The following is a 25,702-nucleotide window of genomic DNA, read 5'->3' as shown; positions in this document are numbered from 1 at the left end:
CCATTTGTCCATCCAGATTTAATTTGCCACACATCCCTCTCTGCCACCAAATCTGCACTGTGTTGCATATTTCTTCCTTTCTTATTAAAGCTACAGAAGAATATCATCTTCCAGTATCAAGAATTCTCTGAAACCTTTGTCTTTGGCTAATTTTTTGACAGATTTGCAGGGTAATTTCAGCTGAACTTTTGTTACAGGCAACTTTTGTTTCAGTAAATGGACAAACAATTATACATTCTGTCACTATCATTTGTTCAGCTGTCACCAAGGTTGTAATTCTAGAAGGACATATTTTCCTTTCAGCCTTTTGGAACCACATTGCACACATTTTTCTTGATGGTGTGTTTAAAATGAAGAACACACATGATGTAGCCACTGGACAAGACTCTGGGGGCAAAGAGCTGCAGCAGGCTGGCGGAAAGTCATAGTGCTCTTGTAATTCGGAGATGATTAGCCGAAGGGAAAACTAAATGCAACTATTGATTCTTCTTTAAAAAGTGGTGACTACTTCAGTGAGTGGCTAAAACAAAAGGGCACAAGACTGTGAATCATCATTATGGTTGTTTGTCCTAGGGAATAGTATTGACAGAAAGTTAAACATAATTCTAAACAACACACAGACAACATCTGTGGTAGGAAGTAGACCAGTCTCAGGCGTAATTAGAATATGAATTGAGTATTTCTAGGAACAAAGGGCATGTCTAGCCTAGTGGACTGCAAACAAAAAAAGGGACAGGGTCAATCAGAAACAATGTCCCGCTCAGGATGAAGATTTGTTCTGATAGTCTGAGACAACTTTCTTCACACTACCAAATTGTCTTGTAATTTTTAAAAAAGAAATTTGAATTAGAAAACAGGTGCTGTACGTGTACTATTAATGACAACAATTCCAATAACATTGATTTTATTTTAAACAGTAAAGTCACTGTGCTGATATACACTCTATAAGTAACTCTGTGTTAAGTATTTGCAAATTCATTTACAACACACCCCTTGATGGATTTGGACTCTACGTACTATCTATAATTGTCATGTTTCACTGAAGGTAACTGCTGATTGCAGAGGTTTAAATGAGTATTTCGTTGATCTGATCATTTAAATACATTGTTGAGATGTGTAAATAACTGCTGAAATATGTCTAAAATACCTCTTTAAAAATGCTTGAATAGAATACATTTTAAGAACAAATTTTCAAAAGTGTCATTACTATAAAACAAGCATGGGTATTACAGTTTTGTTATTGCACAATGTTGATATTAACAAGCTCCCAATACAGGGGAACTAACTGTGCAATAACTACATGATTCTAAAACCACTTTGAAATGAATGAACATATTCTGCATGTGACTTAAGAAATGCAGTCTTATTGCTTTGTTACAGGCAGTGACAAAATAAGAAAGCTGCATTTGTTTATTTTCCTGGCAATATGCATATAAAGTACATACAAGTGCATAATTATAAAATATTTTTGCTCAAGAAAAATACTCCTTCTGGGACAGAGGTGACACCAAAAATAATCCATCCAAAAGAGAGAAAACAAAGCACAATTTTGCCATTGTTGATAAGATTGATGTGTCAACCTTGGTTGTTTCAAAGCCTCAGAGTAGTTATTTTAAGTCTGAGTTACACACAAATTCTAAATTAAAATCAGAAAACTAAAGTGATTCATGAAAGTAAATTGCCAGATTGGGACTCCAAACTTTTGCTTTTTTTCTCTCTTTTTTTATTGGCAATACAAATACAAAATGAATTTTGCAACATTATGTATGAAATTCATCTTCTTCCAATTGTAGGTCAGTTAATAGGTGTACAAAAGTTAAGAACTTATTATGGGCCAGCAGAGAGCACTTTGTAATGTCTCACGGCATTTTCACAATTCCTTTTCTGGCCTTTGCAGTTTATCGTCTGCAGTACCATTAAGAGGCTTCTGATATCCAAGGACCGTTGGAAAATAATCTTCAAACCCCAGTTCTTTGGCACACTGGGATCACGCAAGTATCATATTTCCATTGTGACGGGAACGTGACCTCTCCAAAGCAACACGTCTATTTTCTGTGACAAGGCAAATAAAAGATTTTTAATTATTTGAGTAAGTCTTTCAAAGTTGTAAAATACAAAAGTAAAAAATATGAAATACAAAATTAATATTTGAACAGAAACATAAAATTAGCATATACAGATCATGCTGATGCTGAAATACACTTGAGGATTTGTAATAAATTGCTTTTTAGATCATATGAGAAAAGTGATAAAAGCATTAAACAGACACATTCCCATGGACAGTTATGAAGCAGAAACTCTAACTGAAATTGTCTCCACACAAGAATCTATCTAGGTGAACATGAAGTGCACTTCAGATGCCTTTGGGGATTGAATCATAGAGTGTTAAAAATGCACACTGACTGTTAAAAGCAGGAGAAGCAGAGCTACAAGGATTGAAATGGTAAAAACTCAAGGCAAGGTCTGTCACTTCTCTTTCATGTAGAATGTCCATGACAGACAACATTCTGCCATCAGTGACCTGTTAACAGTAACTGTTTCAAATTCAGCCTTTCAGGCAATTTAATATTATGCAGCGGTTTCTAGAGAGAACATTTTTGTAGGCTGCAAAAGTGACTCATATCATCTTGAAATCTCCAAATCTAAGTTAAAAAAAATTGCAACAAATATCTTATCAATAACCTTAAGAAAAATAACTCTGACTGAATTCTCAAAGTCTCATTTCTATTGAGGTTACACTGAGTTATAGTCATGTATCATTCAAACAGTTCAAGATTCGGCAGCCTCTCATGGGAATAATCTGATATATGACTTCTGGAAAAAACTACCTTGTTTATGGCAGTGCCATTAATAAAGGAAGCACATAAAATAACCTCTCAAAAATGTATCCCTTCTGAAAGACCAACGTCTCATCAGCAATTACCACATATAAATCATACAACTATTTGTTTTGCAGTCATTGGATAATTCTTTCAGAAACTGGGATGGCATTGTGATTCATACATTGAAAAAGAGCTTATTGAATTAGCAAAATGAATTTGAATAACACAGCCATTTCCAGCAATTATACATTAGGATCAATTAACTTGCAGAGTAGACTTGATGGACTGAATGGCCTAATTCTGCTCCTATGTCTTATAGTCATATTATAGCAAAGAACTGATAGAAAACCTGTAGAATATAAATATAGGAGGAACTTAGGTGGAGACAATGGTGCTTAATGGCGATTCCTTTGCTTACATCTTCAGAAACAGCTCTATTTCAATCTTTAGTATCTCTATTTTTCCCTTTTAGAGTTCGCTTGAAGACCTTGACCTGGAGTTACACGCTGACTTTGGTTCTTTTCAGGAATGCGACCCACTCTCGGTGTTTCACGACTGATCATTATTCAATATGCCAAGGATGCGGCCTAAGAACTTAGCTCGTCTTCGGAGTTCCGGGACCTTGTGGCTCTGGAGACGGGCGGACCAAAGGTCAGTGTCCTGGCAGGAAATCGGTGTGTCGTGGGAGAGGGAAGATCTGTGGCTGTGTGCCCAGAGATCCAAGATGTTTGGGCACAGAGCTCAGAAAAAGGGATGCAAACAAAGGACTTTCAACAGCGTAAATCAGCGAGGTGTTTGTTATGTCTCCCCTCTCGCTGTGAAACGAAGACACCTCTTTCTTTTGTGTGTGTGTGTGTGTGTGTGTGTGAGAGAGAGAGAGACACACACACACACACACACTGTGGTATGTCGAATACCAGGTGAACGAGTAGTCTTTGGGGTGCTGCAAGTCTGTGTCTTTGCTGTTACTTTGCTGCACGCTTCAGTGCTCGGTGGTGGGTGCCGATACTTTTTTTTGCTGGTGGGGGAGGGGGATTGTTGCTTTGTTGATGCTTACACATGGGGAGTGGGAGTGGGGGGGGCTTTGGGGTTCTAACATTTAATTGTCATTTATTCTTTGGGGCACTCCTCTGTTTTTGTAGACAGTTGTGAAGAAAAGCACTTTCAAGATGTATTTTCTATACATTTCTCTGACATCAAATGTACCTTTGAAACCTTTGAGAATATAGTAAATTCATAAATTATATCAAAGCACTTAAGTAACTTTAATTTCAAAACAACTGTGAATAAACATTGAAAAAAATTATAACTAATGTGATGCATTGCTAAGTATGAAATTAAATATGTTTCTTAGCTGAAGTTTTACCTCTAGGACTTTGATAATGGGAAGGTAGCAAAGGATTGGAAAATAGCAGATGTGATACCCTTGTTCAAGACTATTCCTAGTAATGAAAGGGCAATCTGTTTAACATCAGCTGTGGCTATGTGTTTTCTAAACAATAATCAGCTAAAAGAAAACTGACAGACACTTGGACAACTTTGAGTTAATTAAGAGTCAATGCGGATTTGGAAAGGGAAGGTTTTGTTTGACTAACCTAATTGAATTTTTTGATGAAATAACAGGGAAGGTTGATGAAGTGAATCGTGTCAATATCAGTTTGTTTCTAACGTGGAGAGAATCACTCCCAGGGAAAGATCACTGAGAGTCTTTAAGGGTTAGATCACATTAAAGTAACTTAGTAAGATAATTCACAAAAATAAAGGAAAGATAGCACGCTTGCTATATATCTATGGGTATATATGAAAAGCCTCTATTTCTTAAAAGGAACAGTCTATGAAATTTTCAGAGCTTCACTGTAGGTGTGATATGCTATATAGAGTAGGGATATGTTCAGCTGTAAGAAAAATTTGGAAATCACTGGGTCGTGTGGAAAAGTGTCAATACTGGTATTGAATACAAAATTAGGAGAGTTATGCTTGGGTATAAAAGTCTGGCCAGATCACATTGTGTTCTTCAGTAGAGATGTGAACATCCTTAAGTAAATACAGAGATGATTTACCAGAATGCTTCTTAAAGTGAGATATTTTAAATAGACAAGGAGTCCTTTTTCTGTGTTATATATGCTATGTAATACTTGAAACAGAAGAGATACAGAAGATGTGATAAAGACATAAGATTTTGACAGATATATATAAAGTTAAATTAAATAAATAGTGCAAAAAGAGTGGTGAAGTAGTGTTCATGGTTTCAAATGTCCTTCCAGAAATCTGATAGCAGAGGGGAAGAAGCTGTTCCTGAATCATTCTGTGCCTCAATGATTTTTATAATAGTTGATAGTATATTTTTATATGCTTTGTAAGTTTACTAGACAATATCTCATTTACAATAACCATATGTCTTAAAAAAATCTGGCTGTATTTGTTAGCAGAGAGAATTAATTTTTCCTTACCCTATATGAGGATCGGTAGGAGGACACTCCCATACACATATGAAATGCTGAATAAAATCCATAAAAGGATAGACTAAGCAAAAAATCAAAGAAAGCTGAATGATATGCTTACTAGGAATTTGATAATGACAGCTGATTTTCAGTGAATCAGAATTGCAATGTAACCAGTAAGATGAAAACCACATTGGTTTTATTAAACTGTTCCTAAAATTTTTATTAAGCTGATGTTAAACCAAGAATGTTAGGGACATAGATCACGAATCAGAAATTATTCAAACTGGTCATGTGTGGTTGTATTAAAATTATAGCAAACTTTCTCACAAGTATCCTATTCATACTCAGAAATTCTGTTTTTTCTCACTAAACAAGTAATAAAGAATAGTTTACTAGACAATTATTGTTGATGTTGTAATAATCATTTTAACACCCATTTTAAATCTACATTTTTGCTAATTTGCAGGTTCCACACAACCCTCCCCCACCCTCCCATCCCCATCCACCCCCCGCCCCATGTCTTCAATGTATTAGCATGGTGCTGGAAAGCTTTTGTTGTGAAAATCATTATTGCTCTATGTTTTCCTTTGCTCTGCAAATGATTAAGAGTACAGAGACTGGGTAGCTGAAAGCAGCTGAGATATTTTATCCTTCAACATTCTGGGAGGCAAGCAGTGAATACATGATATGGAGACCGTGCTTAATCTACTTCCAAAATAGAGTTCCATGGTTAATACAAGTACAGAGTGGAAGCACAGTAAAGTGTACATTTTGTTCTTTTAATACACGCAGCTTAGGATGCTTGCAAATCATAGAGATCACTCCACGTGACAAAACAGCAATTCAGAGTGTACAGAGATAAACTAACAGTCTATGTGCCACCATTTATTCCTATACTATTAAATGTATATTATTTCTTAAGAAAAAGTACTCACATAAACCTGCAGGATATATGAAACAAAGGAAGAAGTCTATTCATTCCATGCTTCACCCTCTGCCATCTCAATCTTTTTTTAAACACAAAGTGCACTGCAGATGCTGTGGTCAAATCAAGACGTACAAAAAAGCTGGATGAACTCAGCAGGTCGGGCAGCATCCGTTGAAAGAAGCAGTCAACGTTTCGGGTCGAAACCCTTCGTCAGGACTAAAGAAGGAGGGGGCAGGGGCCCTATAAAGAAGGTGGAGAGAGGGTGGAAAACCAATCAGCGGTAAGATCAAGGGGTGGGGGAGGGGAAGCAGGGAGGGGATAGGCAGGAGAGGTGAAGAAGGAATCTAAGGGGAAAGCACTATGGATAGCAGTAGAAGGCAGAGTCATGAGAGGTGATAGGCAGCTAGAAGAGGAGACAGAGTAGAGGTGGGATGGGGAAGGGAGAGGGAGGGAATTACTGGAAGTTGGAGAATTCGATGTTCTACCAGGACATGTTCTATAGGCCTACCAGGACAGTCAGGCTTATGGATCTTGGGGAGGAGGTAAAAGCGAGCAGTGCAGGGTGTGGGAATTATGAGTTTTTTGGCTGAGGATGGAAGGTCTCTGGAGTTGATAAGGGCAGTGATGGTACGGGAGACAATGGTTTGATGTTTTTTGGTTGGGTTTTTACTCAACTTATCAACTCCGGAGACCTTCCATCCTCAGCCAAAAAACTCATAATTCCCACACCCCGCACTGCTTGCTTTTACCTCCTCCCCAAGATCCATAAGCCTGACTGTCCTGGTAGGCCTATAGTTTTGGCCTGCTCCTGTCCCACCGAACTTGTAACTGCCTACCTCGACTCCATTTTGTCACCCATAGTTCAGTCCCTCCCTACCTACATCCGGGATACATCCCATGCCCTCCACCTCTTCAATAACTTCCAGTTCCCTGGTCCCGACTGCTTCATTTTCACAATGGATGTCCAATCCTTATGCACTTCAATTCCCCATCCAGAAGGCCTCAAAGCCCTCCGCTACTTTCTGGACAATAGACCTCACCAGTTCCCCATCACCACCACACTCCTCAGGTTGGCCGAACTGGTATTCACACTTAATAACTTCGCTTTCAGCTCTTCCCACTTTCTCCAGATCAAGGGTGTAGCTATGTGCACTCGCATGGGCCCTAGCTATGCCTGCCTCTTTGTGGGTTATGGGGAACAGTCTATGTTCCAAATCTATACTGGTACTGCTCCCCAACTTTTCCTTCGATACATTGATGACTACATTGGTGCTGCTTCCTACACCCATGCTGAGCTCATCAATTTCACTGACTTTGCCTCTAACTTTCACCCAGCCCTCAAATTCACTTGGTCCATCTTGGACACTTTCTCCCTTTCTCGATCTCTCGGTCTCCATCTCTGGAGATAGACTGTCCACTGACATCATCAAAAACCCACTGACTCCCATAACTACCTTGATTATACCTCTTCCCACCCTGCCAAATACAAAAATTCTATTCCCTATTCCCAGTTCCTCTGTCTCTGCCGCATCTGCTCCAAGGATGAGGCTTTCCGTTCCAGGACATCCGAAATGTCCTCTTTCTTTAAGAATCGTGGTTTCCCTTCTGCCATCATCAATAATGCCCTCTCCCACATCTCCTCCATTTCCCGCACTTCAGCCCTCACCCCATCCTCCCGTCACCACAACAGGGACCGTGTCCCCCTTGTCCTCACCTATCACCCCACCAGCCTCCGGATCCAGCATTTTATCCTCTGCAACTTCCGCCACCTTCAACAGGACCCCACCACTAAAGACATCTTTCCCTCTCTACCCCTCTCTGCTTTTTGCAGGGATTGTTCCCTCCACGACTGCCTGGTCCACATGTCCCTCCCCACAGATCTCCCACCTGGCACTTATCCCTGCAAGCGTAAGTGCTACACCTGTCCCTACACCTCATCTCTTACCACCACACAGGGCCCCAAACAGTCCTTCCAGGTGAGGCAACACTTCACTTGTGAGTCTGTTGGGGTAATCTATTGCATCCGGTGCTCCCGGTGCGGCCTCCTCTACATCGGCGAGACCCGACGCAGATTGGGAGACCGCTTCGTCAAGCACCTACGCTCTGTCCGCCACAACAGACAGGATCTCCCGGTTGCCACTCAGTTCAACTCTCCCTCTCATTCCCATTCGGATATGTCCATGCATGGCCTCCTCTACTGCCATAATGAGGCCAAACTTCGGTTGGAGGAACAACATCTCATATACCGTCTGGGTAGTCTCCAGCCCCTTGGTATGAACATCGACTTTTCCAACTTCCGGTAATTCCCTCCCTCTCCCTTCCCCATTCCACCTCTACTCTGTCTCCTCTTCTAGCTGCCTATCACCTCTCATGACTCTGCCTTCTTCTATTACCCATAGTGCTTTCCCCTTAGATTCCTTCTTCACCTCTCCTGCCTATCCCCTCCCTGCTTCCCCTCCCCCACCCATTGATCTTTCCTCTGATTGGTTTTCCACCCCCTCCCCACCTTCTTTATAGGGCCCCTGCCCTCTCCATCTTTAGTCCTGATGAAGGGTCTCGACCCGAAACGTTGACTGCTCCTTTCAACGGAAGGACCTGCTGAGTTCATCCAGCTTTCTTGTACGTCTCAATCTTTTTTCAGTTAGTCTTTCTACCACAATCAGATTCAGAATCAGAATTATTATCACCGGCATGTGACGTGAAATTTGTTAACTTAGCAGCAGTTCAATGCAATACATAATCTAGCAAGTAAATAAATTACGTATATGGAATAGATTTTTAAAAAATGTGCAAAAATGATTGGCTGATTAAAAAAAAGTGAGGTAGTGTCCAAAGCTTCAATGTCCATTTAGGAATCGGGTGGCAGAGGGAAAGGAGCTGTTCCTGAATCGCTGAGTGTGTGTCTTCAAGCTTCTGTATCTCCTACCTGATGGTAACAGTGAGAAAAAAGGCATACCCTGGGTGCTGGAGGTCCTTAATAATGGATGCTGCCTTTCTGAGACTATTCTTTAAGTCGTAGTAAGTTGTGAAAGTTAACATTTACAGCATTGGCTCAGTATTTACTTCTCAAATTGATAGCTAAAACTTAGAAGTATTATACCTTTTGCTAAACTCAGCTACTATAGGTAAACACCCTATTTACAAACCTTTCTATGTAGATAGCAGCTTTTGCAAATAAATCCCACTAGTAACACCTCCAAATAAAAAGCAGAGAAAGTCACTGTCAAAGTCACTCAGATCACATTTGTTCCCCATTCTGATATTTGGTCTGAACAACCTCTTGAGCATGTCTGCATGCTTTTATGATTGACTGATTAGAATTTTGCATTAATGAACCACTGTACCTAATAAAATGGCCACTGAGCATACAACAGAGGATAAAACAGATATATTTTTTGAATTTTCATAAGGCTTTTAACAATATGCCTGGCAAAATGTTACTTAAAAAGGAAGATTTAGTATCTTGGTGGGTTTAAGGGTAGGTAAGATGAGATATGTACTGTATATACCAGGGCGCTATGTAAAGTCATTGAGTAATTTTTAAACTTTTACAGGCCATTTGGTGAGGTAGCTGATGAGTGGAAAACAGCAAACATGGTATCAAACAAGGGCAACAAGGATAAGACTTTGATTATCACATCTGCGGTAAATAAGTTATTGGAAACATTTCTAAGGTTCAGGATTAATCTACACTTGTAAAGACAAGAATTAATTAGGTATAGTCAGTATGTTTCCTTAGAGGCAGATCCTGTCTGACCAAATTGATTTAATTTTTCAAAGAGGAAACAATATGTATTGATGATGGCAGTCGAATTGAAATTCTTTACAATCTTCAACAAGGTCCCAATGGAATCATCATCATTATGTGCCATTATGATGTGGGCAATTATGGTCTTCTATCTGTCTTTAATCTTTAAGTTATAACAAGCTCTTCAAAACTTTTGCCTGTCCATCCCTTCATGTAAATCATGAATGTTATGTGCTGTCGACTGCAGCTTTTACTTCCATCAGATTTTCCCATCACTGCAAGATGTTTGAGCTTCTCTTTCCATAGTACATGTCCCAGAAATTCCATCTGTCATTTCCTGATCGGTGATATCAGCTTTTTTCTTATTCCGGCAATTTCCATTTGGAAGGACAGTTACTTTGTCCTTCCATGATATTTTTATCATTCTTCTCAAAAGCCACATTTCTGCAACTTCGAGGCTTCCCTCATCTTTGTATTGTCCAACATTTGGTTCCATATGTTATTGTGTGGGATGAATGTAGCACCATAACACTCTGAATTTCTTACCCACAGACATTATGCTATTCTTTAGTATCTTGCTCAAATAATCTAAGAGAAATTAGCAGTATTCCAGGCATGATAATTGGTGGGTACAATTTGAACAACCTACAAGATGCAGAGGACAAAGGGCTGATAGCTACTTCTACAGAGATGCTCCAATAAATACTAGATAAAATTATCAAGCAAAGTGCAAAGAGAGGATTGTGTGGTAAACTATATATATACCTGTCTGGACACGCCCCTCTACTGACTGCTCCTGTGGCTCCTCCCACAGACCCCTGTATAAAGGCGATTGGAGGCACTGCTCCTCACTCAGTCTCCGAGATGCCGTGCTCCGTTTTGCTGCTAATAAAAGCCTATCATTCACTTCCAGTCTCCGAAAGTTATTGATGGTGCATCAATTTTATTAGCAGCAATTTTAAAATATGGAGAGCATTTTACGACCAGACAGACTGGATCTCGACCCACAATCCCAGGAAGCCGGCGACGCTTTCAAACTCTGGCTAGCATGCTTCGAATCATATCTGGAGGAGATTCATGTGACTGACCCTGCCACGATGCGCAGGGTTCTCCTCTCCAGAGTCAGTGCAAGGGTCTACTCCATGATCAGGGACCAAACGGACTACCAGGGTGCGATGGATGCCCTCAAAAGACAATACCGGCAGCCGGTGAACACCGTCTACGCAAGACATTGCTTAGCGACACGGCGGCAGCAGGCCAGAGAGTCAAGTGCTGAGTTTGTCCGGGCCCTACAGACACTCGTGCGGGCCTGCAACTGCAGGGGACTGACGGCGGAACAGCATGCGGAGCTGCTAGTAAGAGACGCCTTTGTTACGGGGATCAGGTCAGTGTACGTGCGCCAGTGGCTGCTGGAACACGCCGATCTTCCCTTACATTCAGCGATCAAGCTGGCCGACACGCTGGAGGCTGCTCTGCACAATGCTGACGCTGTCCAGGCGTGTGATCTCCCACCGGCCCCGTGGACGCTGCAGACCCCGCAACCTGCTGGTGAATTGACCACGGCTGCTGCCAGTCACAAGTCCGTGCAGTGTTACTTCTGCTGACTCGAAAAGCACCCCCAAAAACGCTGCCCGGCCCGAGAAGCTACCTGTTCCAGCTGCGGAAAGAAGGGCCACTTCGCCAAGGCCCGTAAGTTCAAACCACGAGTGGGGTCGAGCAGCGCCGCATGCGAGGCATGGGAGTCGCCATCTTGGTCGCCGCCATCTTGCCTGCCCGTCTCGTGCGAGGCATGGGGGTGGCCATCTTTGTCGGTACCACCTCGCCCCGCCTCCAACCTGCGGGTGCTTACCAGGCACCAAGACGGCGATTCAACTCTGGCCTCCGTGACCCTCGACCAAAGCGCTCCACACCAGCTTGCAAGGTCAATGATGGACATCCTGGTGGAGGGGCACAGGACTAGCTGCCTGTTTGACAAGGGCAGCACTGAGAGTTTTATTCACCCGGACACAGTGCAACGCTGTGAACTCGTGACACAGCCGGTAAGCCAGAGGGTCACCATGGCTTCTGGGTCGCATTCCACAGACATCCGGGGGGGTTGTGTAGCAACATTGGTGGTGCAGGGCACAGAATATCGGGACTTTGCGTTACTGGTCATGCCTCAACTGTGTGCCACTGTGCTATTGGGGCTCGACTTCCAGAGCCACCTGAAAAGTGTGACAATGGAGTATGACGGGCCCCTCCCACCACTCACCGTCAGAAATCCTCAGTTTTGTGGGACTTCGTCATATACCCCGCTACTGACCACACACACACACTGACCCGCAGATCCCACCCAACACCATGCCAACAGCTGTGCTACTGACACCACTTGCAGCCTCTCCACCCTCAAGATCCCTCCCGCACCGCTGTTCGCCAACCTGACCCCGGCTGTAAACCTGGAGAGGTTTACAGGAGGTAAAAGCAGGAGGTACAGCGCGGGGGACAAGGCCTTCATTAAGTCGGAGGTGCAGCGGCTGCTCAGGGAGGGGATCATTGAGCCAAGCACAAGTCCTTGGAGGGCCCAGGTGGTCGTTGTTCGGACCGGGCAGAAAAATAGGTTGGTCGTGGACTATAGCCAGACCATCAATAGGTTCACGCAGCTTGACACGTACCCCCTACCCCGCATCGCGGATATGGTCAATCAGATAGCTCAGTACAAGGTGTACTCGACCATAGATCTGAAATCCGCTTACCATTAGCTCCCCATCTGCCCGGAGGACCGCCCCTACTCCGCCTTCGAGGCGGGCGGCAGGTTCTATCACTTTCTGCGCGTCCCATTTGGTGTCACGAATGGTGTCTCTGTCTTCCAGAGGGAAATGGACCGGATGGTGGACCCGTGTCAACTGAAGGCGATGTTCTGGATAACATCACCATCTGTGGTCGCGACTGGCAGGATCACGACACCAACCTCCAACAATTTTTCCAAGCGGCCAAAGCCCTGAACCTTACTTATAACAGGGACGTGTGTGTTCGGAACCACCCAACTCGCTATCCTTGGGTATGTCGTGGAGAACGGGGTCATTGGCCCTGACCCCGACCGTATGCACCCCCTGTTGGAACTCCCTCTTCCCACCACCCTCAGAGCCCTCATACGGTGCCTGGGGTTCTTTTCCTATTACGCCAAATGGGTCCCTCACTACGCAGACAAGGCCCGCCCCCTGGTCAAGTCCACCTCATTTCCCCCTCAGCCTAGGCCTGCGCGGCCTTCAGCCACATTAAAGGGGACATTGCCAAAGCAACGATGCATGCGGTGGAGGAGACCATTCCCTTCCAAGCAGAGAGTGACGCCTCCGACTTCGCGCTGGCTGCTACCCTCAATCAGGCAGGAAGGCCAGTAGCATTCTTCTCTCGTACCCTTCAAGGCCCTGAAATTCGGCATTTCGCGGTGGAGAAAGAAGCCCAGGCCATAGTGGAAGCTATTAGAGGTACTATCTCGCCGGCAAAAGGTTCACCTTGCTGACCAACCAGCGCTCAGTTGTGTTCATGTTTAGCAACCAACAGCGGGGCAAAATCAAAAATGATAAAATTTTGAGGTGGAGAATAGAACTCTCCACCTACAACTTTGACACCCTGTACCGGTGCCTGGAAGGCTCAATGAGCCCCCTGATGCCCTATCCCGGGGAGCATGTGCCAGTGCGCAGCTCGACCGGCTATATGCCTTCCGGGGGTCACCTGACTTTACCATTTCGTGAAAGCCCGGAACCTGCCTTACTCCCCCCTGAGGAAATCAGGACGATGACCAGGGACTGTCAAGTCTGCGCAGAGTGCAAACTGCACTTCTACCGTCCTGAAAAGGCGCAACTTATCAAGGCCACCCGCCCCTTTGAGCGACTGAGTGTCGGCTTTAAGGGCCCCCTTCCCTCCACCGACCGCAATGTCTACTTTCTCAACATAATCGATGAGTACTCGCGGTTCCCCTTTGCCATCCCCAGCCCCGATACCACTGCCACGTCTGTCATAAAAGCCCTGCGCCAGCTCTTCACTCTGTTCGGATATCCCTGCTATATCCACAGTGATAGAGGGCCCTCGTTTATGAGTGACGAGCTGCGCCAGTACCTGCTGGCTAGGGGTATTGCTACTAGTAGGACCACGAGCTTTAATCCCTGGGGGAATGGACAGGTGGAGAGGGAGAATGCCACAGTGTGGAAGGCCACACTTTTAGCCCTTAGGTCAAAGGGATTACCAGTCTCTTGCTGGCAGGAGGTCCTCCCCGAGGCACTCCACTCCATCCGCTCCCTGTTATGTACGTCCACCAATGCCACCCCTCATGAGCGACTCTTTTCTTTTCCCAGGAAGTCTGCCACTGGGACTACCCTACTGGCTTGGCTGACGTCCCCAGGGCCAGTGCTGCTCCGGAAACATGCGAGGAGCAATAAATACTCCCCGATGGTCGGGAGGGTTCACCTACTTCATGCGAACCCCCAGTATGCCTACATGGTCTTACCTGATGGGCGGGAGGACACGGTCTCCGTCCGCGACCTGGCGCCCGCAGGAGCACCAGACCACTACCCCGAACACTCCACGGTGACTATGAACCCTATACCCACCGATGTATATACCCACGAGACACTGGCACACCAAGCCCTACACAGACTCCTCACGACACTCCCATACCGGGCGCCACGCACACGCATGAGGGATTACTGACACCTCAAGTCAGGCCGGAGCCAGCACAACCACTGGTGCTACGTAAATCGCAGCGACAGACTCGACCACCTGATAGACTTAACCTGTAAATATACTTGTAAGAAACTTCGCCCCGTGGGGACTCTCTTTTAAAACAAAGGGGAAGTGAATGTGGTAAACTATGTATAACTGTCTGGATATGCTCCTCTGCTGACTGCTCCTGTGGCTCCTCCCATAGACCCCTGTATAAAGGCGATTGGAGGCACTGTTCCTCGCTCAGTCTCCGAGATGCCGTGATCCGTTCTGGTGCTAATAAAAGCCTATCATTCACTTCCAGTCTCCGAGAGTTATTGATGGTGCATCAGATTGATCATCAATTGCAAGAAGACCAAATGCATGGTTGTCACAAAGAAGAAATACAGAAATGCAAACTGAAAGTGGAGACAAAATAATTAAGTAAACATTGAAGTTCAATTACTTCTAGAGCATGATAACATCTGACAGTAGGGCTGATGTTGAAATTAAAAGGATTGGCATTGCCTCAGAAGGTAGTGGAGGCAACCACTCTTATGATATTTAAGAAGCATTCAGACAAGCACCTGAAATGCCAAGTGTATAGGTTATGGAGTAAGTGTAAGTAAATGGGATTAGTGGCTGACGTGGATGAGGTGGGCAGCAGGGCCAGTCTCTGTGCGGGAACTGATGTAACATACACGTCATTAGGACACTATATCTTCATAGTATCCATTGTTTAAAGCTATTATATTATCTTACCAGACAGTTACTGAAATTCACAATAACTTTCATTTTGAAGATTTTTTTTAGTAGTAAAGTTTTATGAATTCACAAATGATACTTTTTATAACTGTCCCAAGCCACATCTGTTTTAAAAAGAATAAAACCCTGTTTTTTTTTTAAACCACTTTGCACTGGAAAGCTTTGAATACTGAGATTAATTACTTGCTTTTAACAAGATCAAGATAAGAATTTTGTAATGTCAGCATGAACAAATCACTAACATTCTCACTATTTAAAGAGCCCAAAATAAAACTCCTGACTGAGGATGCTGTGGAGATGTTCACTTTAAATTATTTCATCTGCAAATATTCAGCAAATAACATTTAGTGCTTAAACTACTTTAATTTTCTTGTTCAACTAACATAAGGGTTTAGTTTTTTTTTATGATTCTGTTTATTGTGATTGAAACATGTTAAGTAAGGGCAGCTGTTTATAAGTCCAGACGTAGCTGGATGTAGCTTCGGGGATAAGAATTTTGGGAGTAAGTTATATCACACAATACCTTCCCAAATACAATATGAACTAATAGCAACTTTTCTGGCAAGGAAGCAATTGTTCAAATTCATCTAGTTTATTCTATTCCGAGTTGGATCAGACTGTGAGGAAGGCACCAAGGGAATGAGGGATATATTAAAATGGAAGGTGGAGAATTAGAAGAATGATGTACAGCTGCAGAGGTAATTTGGAAGAGAAAGCTCTAAAATAACTCTACTATTTCTTGGAATATCAACTGAATGAAATTCAATGACTGAAATAATGTGATGATGCAATTTAGAATATGTACAACAATTGCAAAATGGTCGCAAAAAGAACTTATTTATTATCTCCAAGTTGTGAAGTTTAAGGCTTTTAATTATGATGTTTTTCAGGAGGCCAAGATTAACAATAATAGAACTGGTAAAATGAAATAAACCCATACTCATGAACACAGAGTCCAACTTTTTGCATCTTGGGGTGAATGTGTTTCCAATAATTAACTATCTGTTACAAACTACCACAATCAGTTGCTTTAACAGTGCATAATCAATTACTATAGTCTGTAATTTTTACCAGTTATGCATTTAATGTTGCTTCAGAACAAAACTAAGATTACAGCTTTATTCTAATAAATTATTCATACCCTTTTAGAAGCATCATTATAAATTTGACTAAATTTAAATGCTTCCCAACTGAAAGCCATGGATGTAGATCTTAGGGCCAGATAGACAGGGCTTTAGATGGTCAGAGAAAAGTCTAAAATATTGGTAATTCCTGGAGAAAAAAGGTCACCAGTACCACAGAGAAGTACAACATCACTGACAATTGAATGCTAAAATTCACACCTTCAAAGATTAGAATGGATTTAGTTTCTTTTTGAGCAATTTCTGCATGAAAATGCTCATCTAAATCATTGTGGAGGTGTGGGCTGTCAGAAGCTCAGAAAGAGCATAGGGATTCTGAGAATCTAGGTGAATAAATAGGGTTAAGGCAAATGCGATAAAATGTGGAATTAATCTTTGGTTGAAAGTACAGAAAAGCAGAGTATTTTTCACCATAATCATTATTATTATCAGTGTCTATATTGTGTGGAATTTGTTATTTTGCAGCAGCAGTACAGTACATAAAAATATTACACATTCCAAAATAAATAAACAGTGCAAAAAGAGGAACAATGAGATAGAATTATGGTCGAGCAGAACAAGCTGCTTCTGAATCAAGCTCCTTCCTGATGGTAATAAAAATAAGAGGGAAGATCTCAGCTAATGAGGGTGCTTAGTGAGGGAGGTTGCCTTCTTGAGGCACAGCATTTTGAGGATGTCCTCAGTGGTGGGGAGCTGCCCATGACAGAGCTTGCTGGGTTGGCACTACTCTGGAGCCTCTTTCAATCTTGTGCATTGGCGACTCCGCACCAGTCAGAATGCTTTTCACTGTACATCTCAGAAATTTGCAACATACTAAGTCTCAAATTCCTAATACAGTAGAGATACTGGTGTGCCTCCTTTGTGATTGCAACAATGTGCTGGATCCAGGACAGATCCCTTGAAATGTGGACACCAAGGAGCTTGAAGCTACTCACTCTTTCCATTGCTGACCCCTCAATGAGGCCGGTGCACGTTCTGTCATATTCCCCTTCCTTAAGTCCACAATAAATTCCTTGGTATTACTGATGTTGAGTGTGTGGCTGTTATCGTGACACCACTCAACCAAATGTTCTATCTCACTCCTGTACACCTTCTCATTACATCTGATCCTTTTTATAAACATTGAGAAGTGCTGACATTCTGAAGGACTTGGATATCCTTGCTTGTAAATTGCATGCAAGTGTCCATACAATTGGCCTTTATTGCAATAGAGTTAGAATCTAATGCAGTACAGGGTCTTTTACAAGACCCTGGTGAGACCACAGCTACATTACTTCTTGCCTTCTGAACTAGAAGGAGATATTTACAATAGGGGGAGAGGAAGAATCGAGAAGGAAGACGGCAGGTAAAAAGAAAAGGGGTGTTATTGAGACGGGGCCAGTATGCAATTAGTGGACTAAGGATGGATGAAGGATGATGGACAGATGAAACCAAGTGGGGGTCGTGGGGGTGAAGGGTAAGTGAAGAAGGACACAGTTGCTGAAGAGTGATGGGTAGGAACACAAAGGCTACCAGTGCTGGAACATGATACGGAAGGTGATAACAGGAACCACTGGGAGAGAGGTAAGCAAATGAAACTAGATAGACGAGGGCGGATCTGACGGGTAACAAAGTGGGTAGCAGGTAGACAAGAATGGAATCACCAGAGGTGAATTGGAAGGGGAGGGGGTATCACATCAATCACCTGTTTCTGTACCCTTTTCATTCCTCTCTTTGAGGGCTAGAATCCTGCCAAATTGCTTTTGGAGAATCAGGAAGCTCTTTTGTCAGTGGAGTCATCAAAGTGAGTTCAAAATTGATCCTTTTCATAAAATCTTGTTTAAACACATCCAGAAAACTAATGGCTGATGCTAAAAATACTGAAAACCAGTAGTCCAAAAGACTGAATAATGTTATGCAGGAATTTCAACAAGCATATGTAGAAAAACATCATAGAAAACAACAGTGTAGAAGGAGTTACTATACTGTATAAAGTGTATTAACGGACAACGGTGAGAATGAGTTGGAAGAAAAGTAGGCCAAGGAATGGCAGATGGAATTTAACTTGGGTAAGTGCGAAATGTTGCATTTTGGAATGTTAAACCAGAGCTACACAGTAAATGATTGGAAGAACAGAGAGACCCAAGGGTACAAATACTTAGTTTTCTGAAAGTGGAGACACAGCTACACAGAATGCCGAAGGTGGTGTCTGGCATGCTTGATTTCATCAGTTGGCATTGAGCGCAAAAGTAGGGATATCATGTTATCATGTGAGACTGCACTTGGAGTATTGTGTGCAGTTCTGGTTTTTGCGCTATCTGTTTTTAAGCTGGAAGGGGTTCAGAAGAGATCCTCCAAGATGTAAAAAGCAAACACCATGAAATCTGCTGATGCTGGAAATTCAAGCAACACACACAAAATGCTGGTGGAACACAGCAGGCCAGGCAGCATCTATAGGGAGAAGCACTGTCGACATTTCAGGCTGAGACGTCGACAGTGCTTCTCCCTATAGATGCTGCCTGGCCTGCTGTGTTCCACCAGCATTTTGTGTGTGTGATCCTCCAGGATGTTGCTAGAACTGGAGGGATTGAGTTATAAGGAGAGACTGGATAGGCTGGGGCTGTATTCACTGCAGTGTAGGAGGATGAGGGGTGATTTTATAGAGGTATATAAAATCATAATGGGCTTAGATATGGTGAGTAGACACTGTCTGTTTTTGGAGATTTAAAGTGGACCTGAAAGGCAAGACTTTTCCCCCCCACACTGATGGCAAGTACGTATATGGAAAGAACTGCCAGAGCAAGCCGTAGAGGCAAGTACAATTACAGCTTTCAAAGGATGTTTAGACATGTATATGGATAGGAAGGATTTAGAAGGATATGGGCCAAATACAGGCAGACTAGCTCATGCAGTTGACAAGAACAAATTAGGCGGAGGGTCCTGTTTCCATTTTGGATAACTCTATGATTCTAAAGGAGAATGCAACATACATACAGAATATAAAGGATGAAAAAAATGAGAGAAGCAAAAAGGTGATTCAGAGGGATCAGTAAAAAGTTTTGTCAAAATGTCAAGAAGGCTACAAGGGGATATAGGTAGGTTGAGTGAGTAAGATCTCTAAATTCAGGATATTTGGTAAAATGTGAAATTGTCCACAATAATAAAAATATAAATGGTGAGAAACTGCAAAGTCCTGAGATGCCAGGAGACGTGGGTGTCATGGAGACAACTAGGGTGCAGGTACAGCAAGTAATTAGGAAAGCTGAGAGAATGTTATTATTTATTATTGGGGGAGCAGAATACAGGACTTCACTTCACAACAATCTTCCATGCCTTGTTCCATCTCCACAAATTCTTTACTTCACCCTGCTTTGGATTGAATTCCACATTTCTATCCTAATGACCAAAACCACCAGAACCATCTGTATCTTCCTGCATTCTGAAATTTTCCCCTCACTATCAAGTCAGTTTTTCTATCACTGTCAAACTTATCATGCTCCTTACATTTTAATCTAAATTATTCATATAAACCAAAAATACAAGAGGCTGAGTCCTAAGCCCTGTGGAATCACAGTGATAGCAGTCTTCCTGTCACAAAGACACCCAGCTGCTGAAATGAGATTGGATCCAATTTGCCATCATCCTATGGATTCCATGGGTTTCTTGATGAACATACCACATGGGACCTTTTCATAGCCTTGCTAAAATCCCAAACCTTCTTTGTTATCTCTTCAAAAAAATTCCATCTAGGCCTGACCTTTCCTTTATGAACTCTACCCAAAGTGTCAGCAATTCTCTTAATGAGTTCAACTAACTAATCTGAAATAATAGCTTATTTCTTCCTCTCTTTTTAAGTAATGATGCGACTTTAATAGTATTAAAATCTGCTCCACAAGCTGTACACAGAGAGGATTGAAGAAACCACTTATTTCTTTCAGCATTCTGGGATATATTTTTTCTAAGCCTGGCAATTTATCCATTACTTCCCTGGGAAATTGCAATATTTTAGTTTCAATAATTTAATCACAAAATCTGAAGTCTTAAGATCAAAAAAGTAAGGAAAAACTATGTATGGGGCATTTGGTTTACAAATTGTCTAAAATAAGTCACTGGGCCCAATCATGCCAAACTCTTCTTACCATCTGAACTCACTGCCACCTCCCTGAGTCGAATGCTGTTGGGCAGCCTCACTGATGGTACCCTCATGGAAATCAGACAGTGGGATTAAGTGCATGGAGTATTTACCCTTGGAAAGCCCTGACAGCCTTCGACAAGAGGTAAAGGTGAAGAAGTTTTTGCCTGAGAGGCTTACTTTTAAAATTTGTAAGTGTCTCTAATTAAAACACTTCCATTAGAACCCTTGGAAATCAACAGAAACATTAAAATAATGTAAAAGTAATTATGCCAATCCATTGGGGAATGTTGGGGAATTCTAGAAAAATGGTTTAGTCGGAATAGCAGAATGTTAGGAGTTCTCAGTATAACTTGGCTTCTTTTAAGGAGGTGGTCAGAAGGGAAAAAATAATTAAGGCTAAGGGGAACAACCAGTATTTTTTTACTGTACAACAAAGGTAGCTCCTTAATTCTATGTTATTTAGAGAAGGTTAGACTCTCAAAAATCAACCAGACAAAAAACAACTGAAGACTCCATGACCTGAAACTTCAACTGTCTATTTCCCTCCATAGATGTTGCTTGATAGAGTGAATTTCTACAGCTCTTTTGTGTGTTGCTGTTGAAGATTCCAGTACAAATGACCCAAGGGAATGGAACAGAGTCCTTACAGCAGGTGGGGTGGAATGAAGAGTAGAGGAAATAACTTTGTAAGTTGGGGAATTTAGACCCTAAGACATAGGAGCAGAAATATGTCTTATGGGTCCTCTATTTCCCTTGATGAAATTATTTTGTATTGCTGCCTCCAATACATCTTTATTTCATTGTGACCATGGCTTCCTCTCTACCATTGTTAGGACTCCCCACCGACTACATCTCATCCACTCCTTGAGCCTCTATTCCCACTTCCTCTAGTTCAGGTTTGAACAAGGCAAGAGCTCTCCGTCCAACAGTCTCTGCATTTCATAAATAATTCTCCACAACTGCTACCGCCTTCAAAGGAGATTCCACCAGTAGCATCTAATCCCTCTCCTCCTGCTTCAGCATTTCACATGGATAGTCCTCTTCCAGACTGCATGGTCCACTCTCTCATTCCCTCCAACAAATCCCATTTTAAAGACTTTCTGTGGCAACACAAAGTCTTTTAAGATGAGGCAATAACTCGTTTGTACTTCTTCCAGTCTAGAATCCTGCATTTGGTGTTCACAATGTAGTCTCTTCTATACTGGAGAAATCAAAAACAGATTGAGTGACCACTCTACAGAGCATCCGTGTTAAATTTCCGAGGGCCATCCCAAGCTCCTCGTTGTTTGCCACTCTTGAGTCTTTATCCCACTGCAACTCTGATCAATTGGTCTGTGACCTCCTGTGCCATTACAAAGAGGTCATTACAAGCTTGAGGAACAGCACCTCATCTTCTGTCTTGGCATGCTGCAGCCTTCCTGATTTAATATTAAATTCTATAACATCTAGTAACTTCAGGTCTGAATCAATCACACATCCATTATATTAAATCAGATTTTTTTTTTGTTTCTTTCTTTTCCCTCTTTTTTCCCCCCATCTCTTTGAGTGGAGGACAACACAGGCAAGTCATCCTGCTCTGCACTTTGCAACTCCTACATGCTTATAATGTTCCCATTCTCTAACTGCTCTCATTCATTGACTGAGCAGATAATCTTACTGATAGTTTATCTCCATAGTCACCCTGGTCAGAGACATCCCTTAAGTCCTGATGAAGGGTCTCAGCCTGAAACATCAATTCTTTATGCAGACCTGCAGAGTTCCTCCAGCACTTTGGGTGTTATACTGTGGATTTCCAGCATCTGCAGAATCTCTCATGATTATCATCCCCTATCCTTTTTGCAGTTTAACAAGCTTCTTTTCTCTTCTTCTCAGTTCTGACAAAGTTTTTTTTGAGATGAAACCTAGCATTAATCTGCCTCTCTTTCCATAGGCCCAGCCAGAGCAGTTTATTATTTCTAGCATGTTCTGTTTTTATTTGAGATTTCCAGCATCTATAGGCATTTTTAATTTTCAGCTATAGACTCTACAGGCCTCCAGTCAGCATTGAATATTTATCTCACTTTAAAAAAATCACACTCAGGTAGACTAAAGTACTGTAAATCATCAAATAATTGCAGAGCAGCAGCATCTAAAAACATTGCCCTGACTGTGAGGGTACAATTTAGAACATACAGCTCAGAATGCAAACTGTGCTACATTTTTGTTTTCAGTAAAACAGATACTTAGTAAAGCACATTGTTTTCACTAGATTATGAATGAGTTATTCTCTGTGCTCACAAGCTGGATGGAATTTGATACTTTCGTGCTGTGCAATTATTCTCTTGGTCTAAAATATTCTGTTAATTTCTATTGTGTTCATGGAAATCTTTCCAATATTGACTTTGAAATCTAGGCTACCACAGGTAAAATAAAACAAACATTGACTCAGATTTTCAAACTGCAGCAGGGTGTAGGAATTCGACTTGGAAGTGTTCAGAGATTGAAATTTTAAGTCTTAGCACTGTAAGACTCCCTTGTGTCAAGAGTTTACCAAAATCCTTTGCACAATCAATATTTAAATATCAACACACAATAAATTAAGCACTGTAGGCCATTAAGCTTTTATTTCAAGCTTGGCTTGTCATTGCTATAACCCATCAATTTCTTAAAAATTTTCAATGTCTTTCATGTTCATTAATTGATGTTGATAATATTTTTTTGGTGAAAGATAACCCAAATTCCATTCCCTTTATAGATAGAACAATCGCTTGTGAAAAAGATAACAGCTTTTTTGGTAATGGTAATGACATTAATCTGACAAAGACTTTATGTTTAACAAATCTAAATTTCAACTAACGTCGAACTACATCAGAGGTCTACACATTTGACTTAAGAAGAAAAGGATTATGGGCAAAGGGTTGGAGAGTAACGCTGAGGTCAAGACTAGATTATCTGCGATCTTATTGAATAATAGAGCATAAGAACTGGCAAGCTCCAGGCACTCAGCACTAAATGTCAGCAATGAACCTGGATCACTGGAACTATGAGGCAGCAGTTCTCCATTAGTTATTTTAGGTCTACAGTCTATTGAACTAAGTACGATATGTCTTTCGCATTTTAGGATATACATGACAGTGGTAGAAAGTGAGTGCTTAATTTGCTACTGGTTGAAATTAGTACTTCTCTCCAAGTTTCTTAAAGAATTTGTCATTTGAAGTGTGGTGCCAGAAGTATAGGTGAACGGAGATCTTGGATGTTCGTTTGGCCGGAGATGGCTCCACAGACTGGAAAATGGGAAGTGGAATGAAATTTTAGCAGGCTTAAAAAAAATCAAGGGTGAGAATCTTGAAGTCCATCCATTACTTAAGTCAGAGTTAGCATGGGTTAAATAGGTTTCTATGATATGAATAGGTTTGCAGTCTGATAAAGAAGAGTTTTTGCAAGGATGTAAATGAGTTGTTGAGGAGATATATGCCTGTTATACTCCTTTCCTGAAGGGAAGTAAGGTGTAGGAATTCACACGGAAGGTGATGAGCATATGGAGCAAGCTGCCAGAGGAGATGGGTATAATTAAATTTTAAAGACACTTGAACAAATATGGATTAGAAATATTTAGAGAAAAATGAGCTAAAGGTGCTTTGGTTGACATGGGCAAGTTGGACCATAGGGCCTGTTTCCATGCTGTATACCAAAGTGACTGTGAAAATACTTGGGGGATTTCTTACTCAGTCCAAACAGAATATACAATGTGACTTCATAAAAATGTAACACTTGGTGAAAGATGTTCAAGTACATTTAATGTATTAACAAGAAGAATCCATTCTACTGTGAACCAGCAAGACGATCTGCTAGATTAAGAGAAATGCATTTTACTTCTGAGTTAATACTGGTTGTACTGTCGCTGACAAAAGGTTTAATGATATTAATAAATTCTAAATTTTAATTTCTATGTGGTATAAAAACCAGACATTCCCTACATAAACTCATGGAATTGGTAATTTATTTGGAATTGTAAATTTTGACATTTTCTTTTCTTAAACTATACAAATAACACTGTCAGAAATTTCATATTCTTGATTTTTTTTCCTTTCTAAATTTCACTTTGAATTCCCTAACACATAGCTCAAACTGTAATGGTAAATTACAAACTAACAAAAAGGAATTCTAAACAGAATAACAAATTAAAAACATCTATCAAAAATTTGAATACTGAAGAAATACAAGTTTTCTTAGATTATGGATGGGCAGCTAAGACCTTCCTAAGACAAGTGGGAACTTCAAGTCATTTTATGTGAATTATGGAATCACTCAATTACAAGTGTTGCTGAATACTCAAGATCAAGCTGAATGTACCTGATCCAAAGGGAGAGTGGGAAACACTGTAGCATTGTGTCCCCAGGATTGTACATCCCATGATGTGCTTTATTACACTAGCACTTCACCACCATAATGAGTTCTGGGTGATGTGTAGATAGCCATTCAGTTGGAAAGAGAGAAGGGTGAAGTACAGGATCTTTCAGATAATATGCTGCCCACACACAGGAACTCGGCATTAGAGGCATGGACTTGCTGATTCCTTGAAGGATTGGAGTGAAAGAATGAGGCATCATGAGAAAAAAAAAGAATTCAAAAGGAAAGAACAGCAAAAGTAGGAACCCAGTGGTCAAAAAGGGTAGCCAACCATTTTTGCAATCATCAACACAAGTCTCATATGGAGTTTGTAACAGCTCTCATGCCATGCTGAAGTATATTGGAGAGAGGGTGTACACATTATTTTGGGGGAAGGGTACATATCAGAAACTATGGCACACACCAGACGCAATAGTAGTGAGAGTTCAGTGTCAACTTTCAAATATACAGGAAAAAAACAACAAAGTTTAAAACTAGAGTTTCAAAATTAAAATTCTGGATCACTTCTGGTGCCACATACAAGCAGGATATAAAACAGGTAGATAAGATAGATTAGTTTCTGGCAAGAAACAGTGCAGAAAATGATTTCAGATTATTTGGATATTGGATCAGAGAAGGTACAAGAAAAATCTGTTCAAAATGAAGAGGTTGCAACTCAACAGGATGTGGACAA

At 41.6% G+C, this 25,702-nt stretch overlaps 1 protein-coding gene across 4 annotated transcripts in view; it reads right to left on the bottom strand.

Moving 5' to 3' along the window:
• Positions 1 to 887: 887 nt before the first annotated feature.
• The window catches only part of diaph2 (diaphanous-related formin 2), a 601,287-nt gene continuing 576,472 nt past the window's right edge, over positions 888 to 25,702 (bottom strand). For all 4 annotated transcript variants that reach the window (XM_073058409.1, XM_073058412.1, XM_073058410.1 and 1 more), the window contains one exon: positions 888 to 2,052. In XM_073058409.1, coding sequence (XP_072914510.1) covers positions 1,988 to 2,052 — 65 coding nt within the window. In that variant the 3' untranslated portion in view covers positions 888 to 1,987. The remainder of the gene's footprint in view (positions 2,053 to 25,702) is intronic.

Source organism: Hemitrygon akajei, chromosome 10 (genome assembly GCF_048418815.1).
Source record: "Hemitrygon akajei chromosome 10, sHemAka1.3, whole genome shotgun sequence".
Lineage (NCBI taxonomy): Eukaryota > Metazoa > Chordata > Chondrichthyes > Myliobatiformes > Dasyatidae > Hemitrygon > Hemitrygon akajei.
Note: the sequence above shows the minus strand (reverse complement) of the source record. Positions and strands in the feature narration are given on the sequence as shown.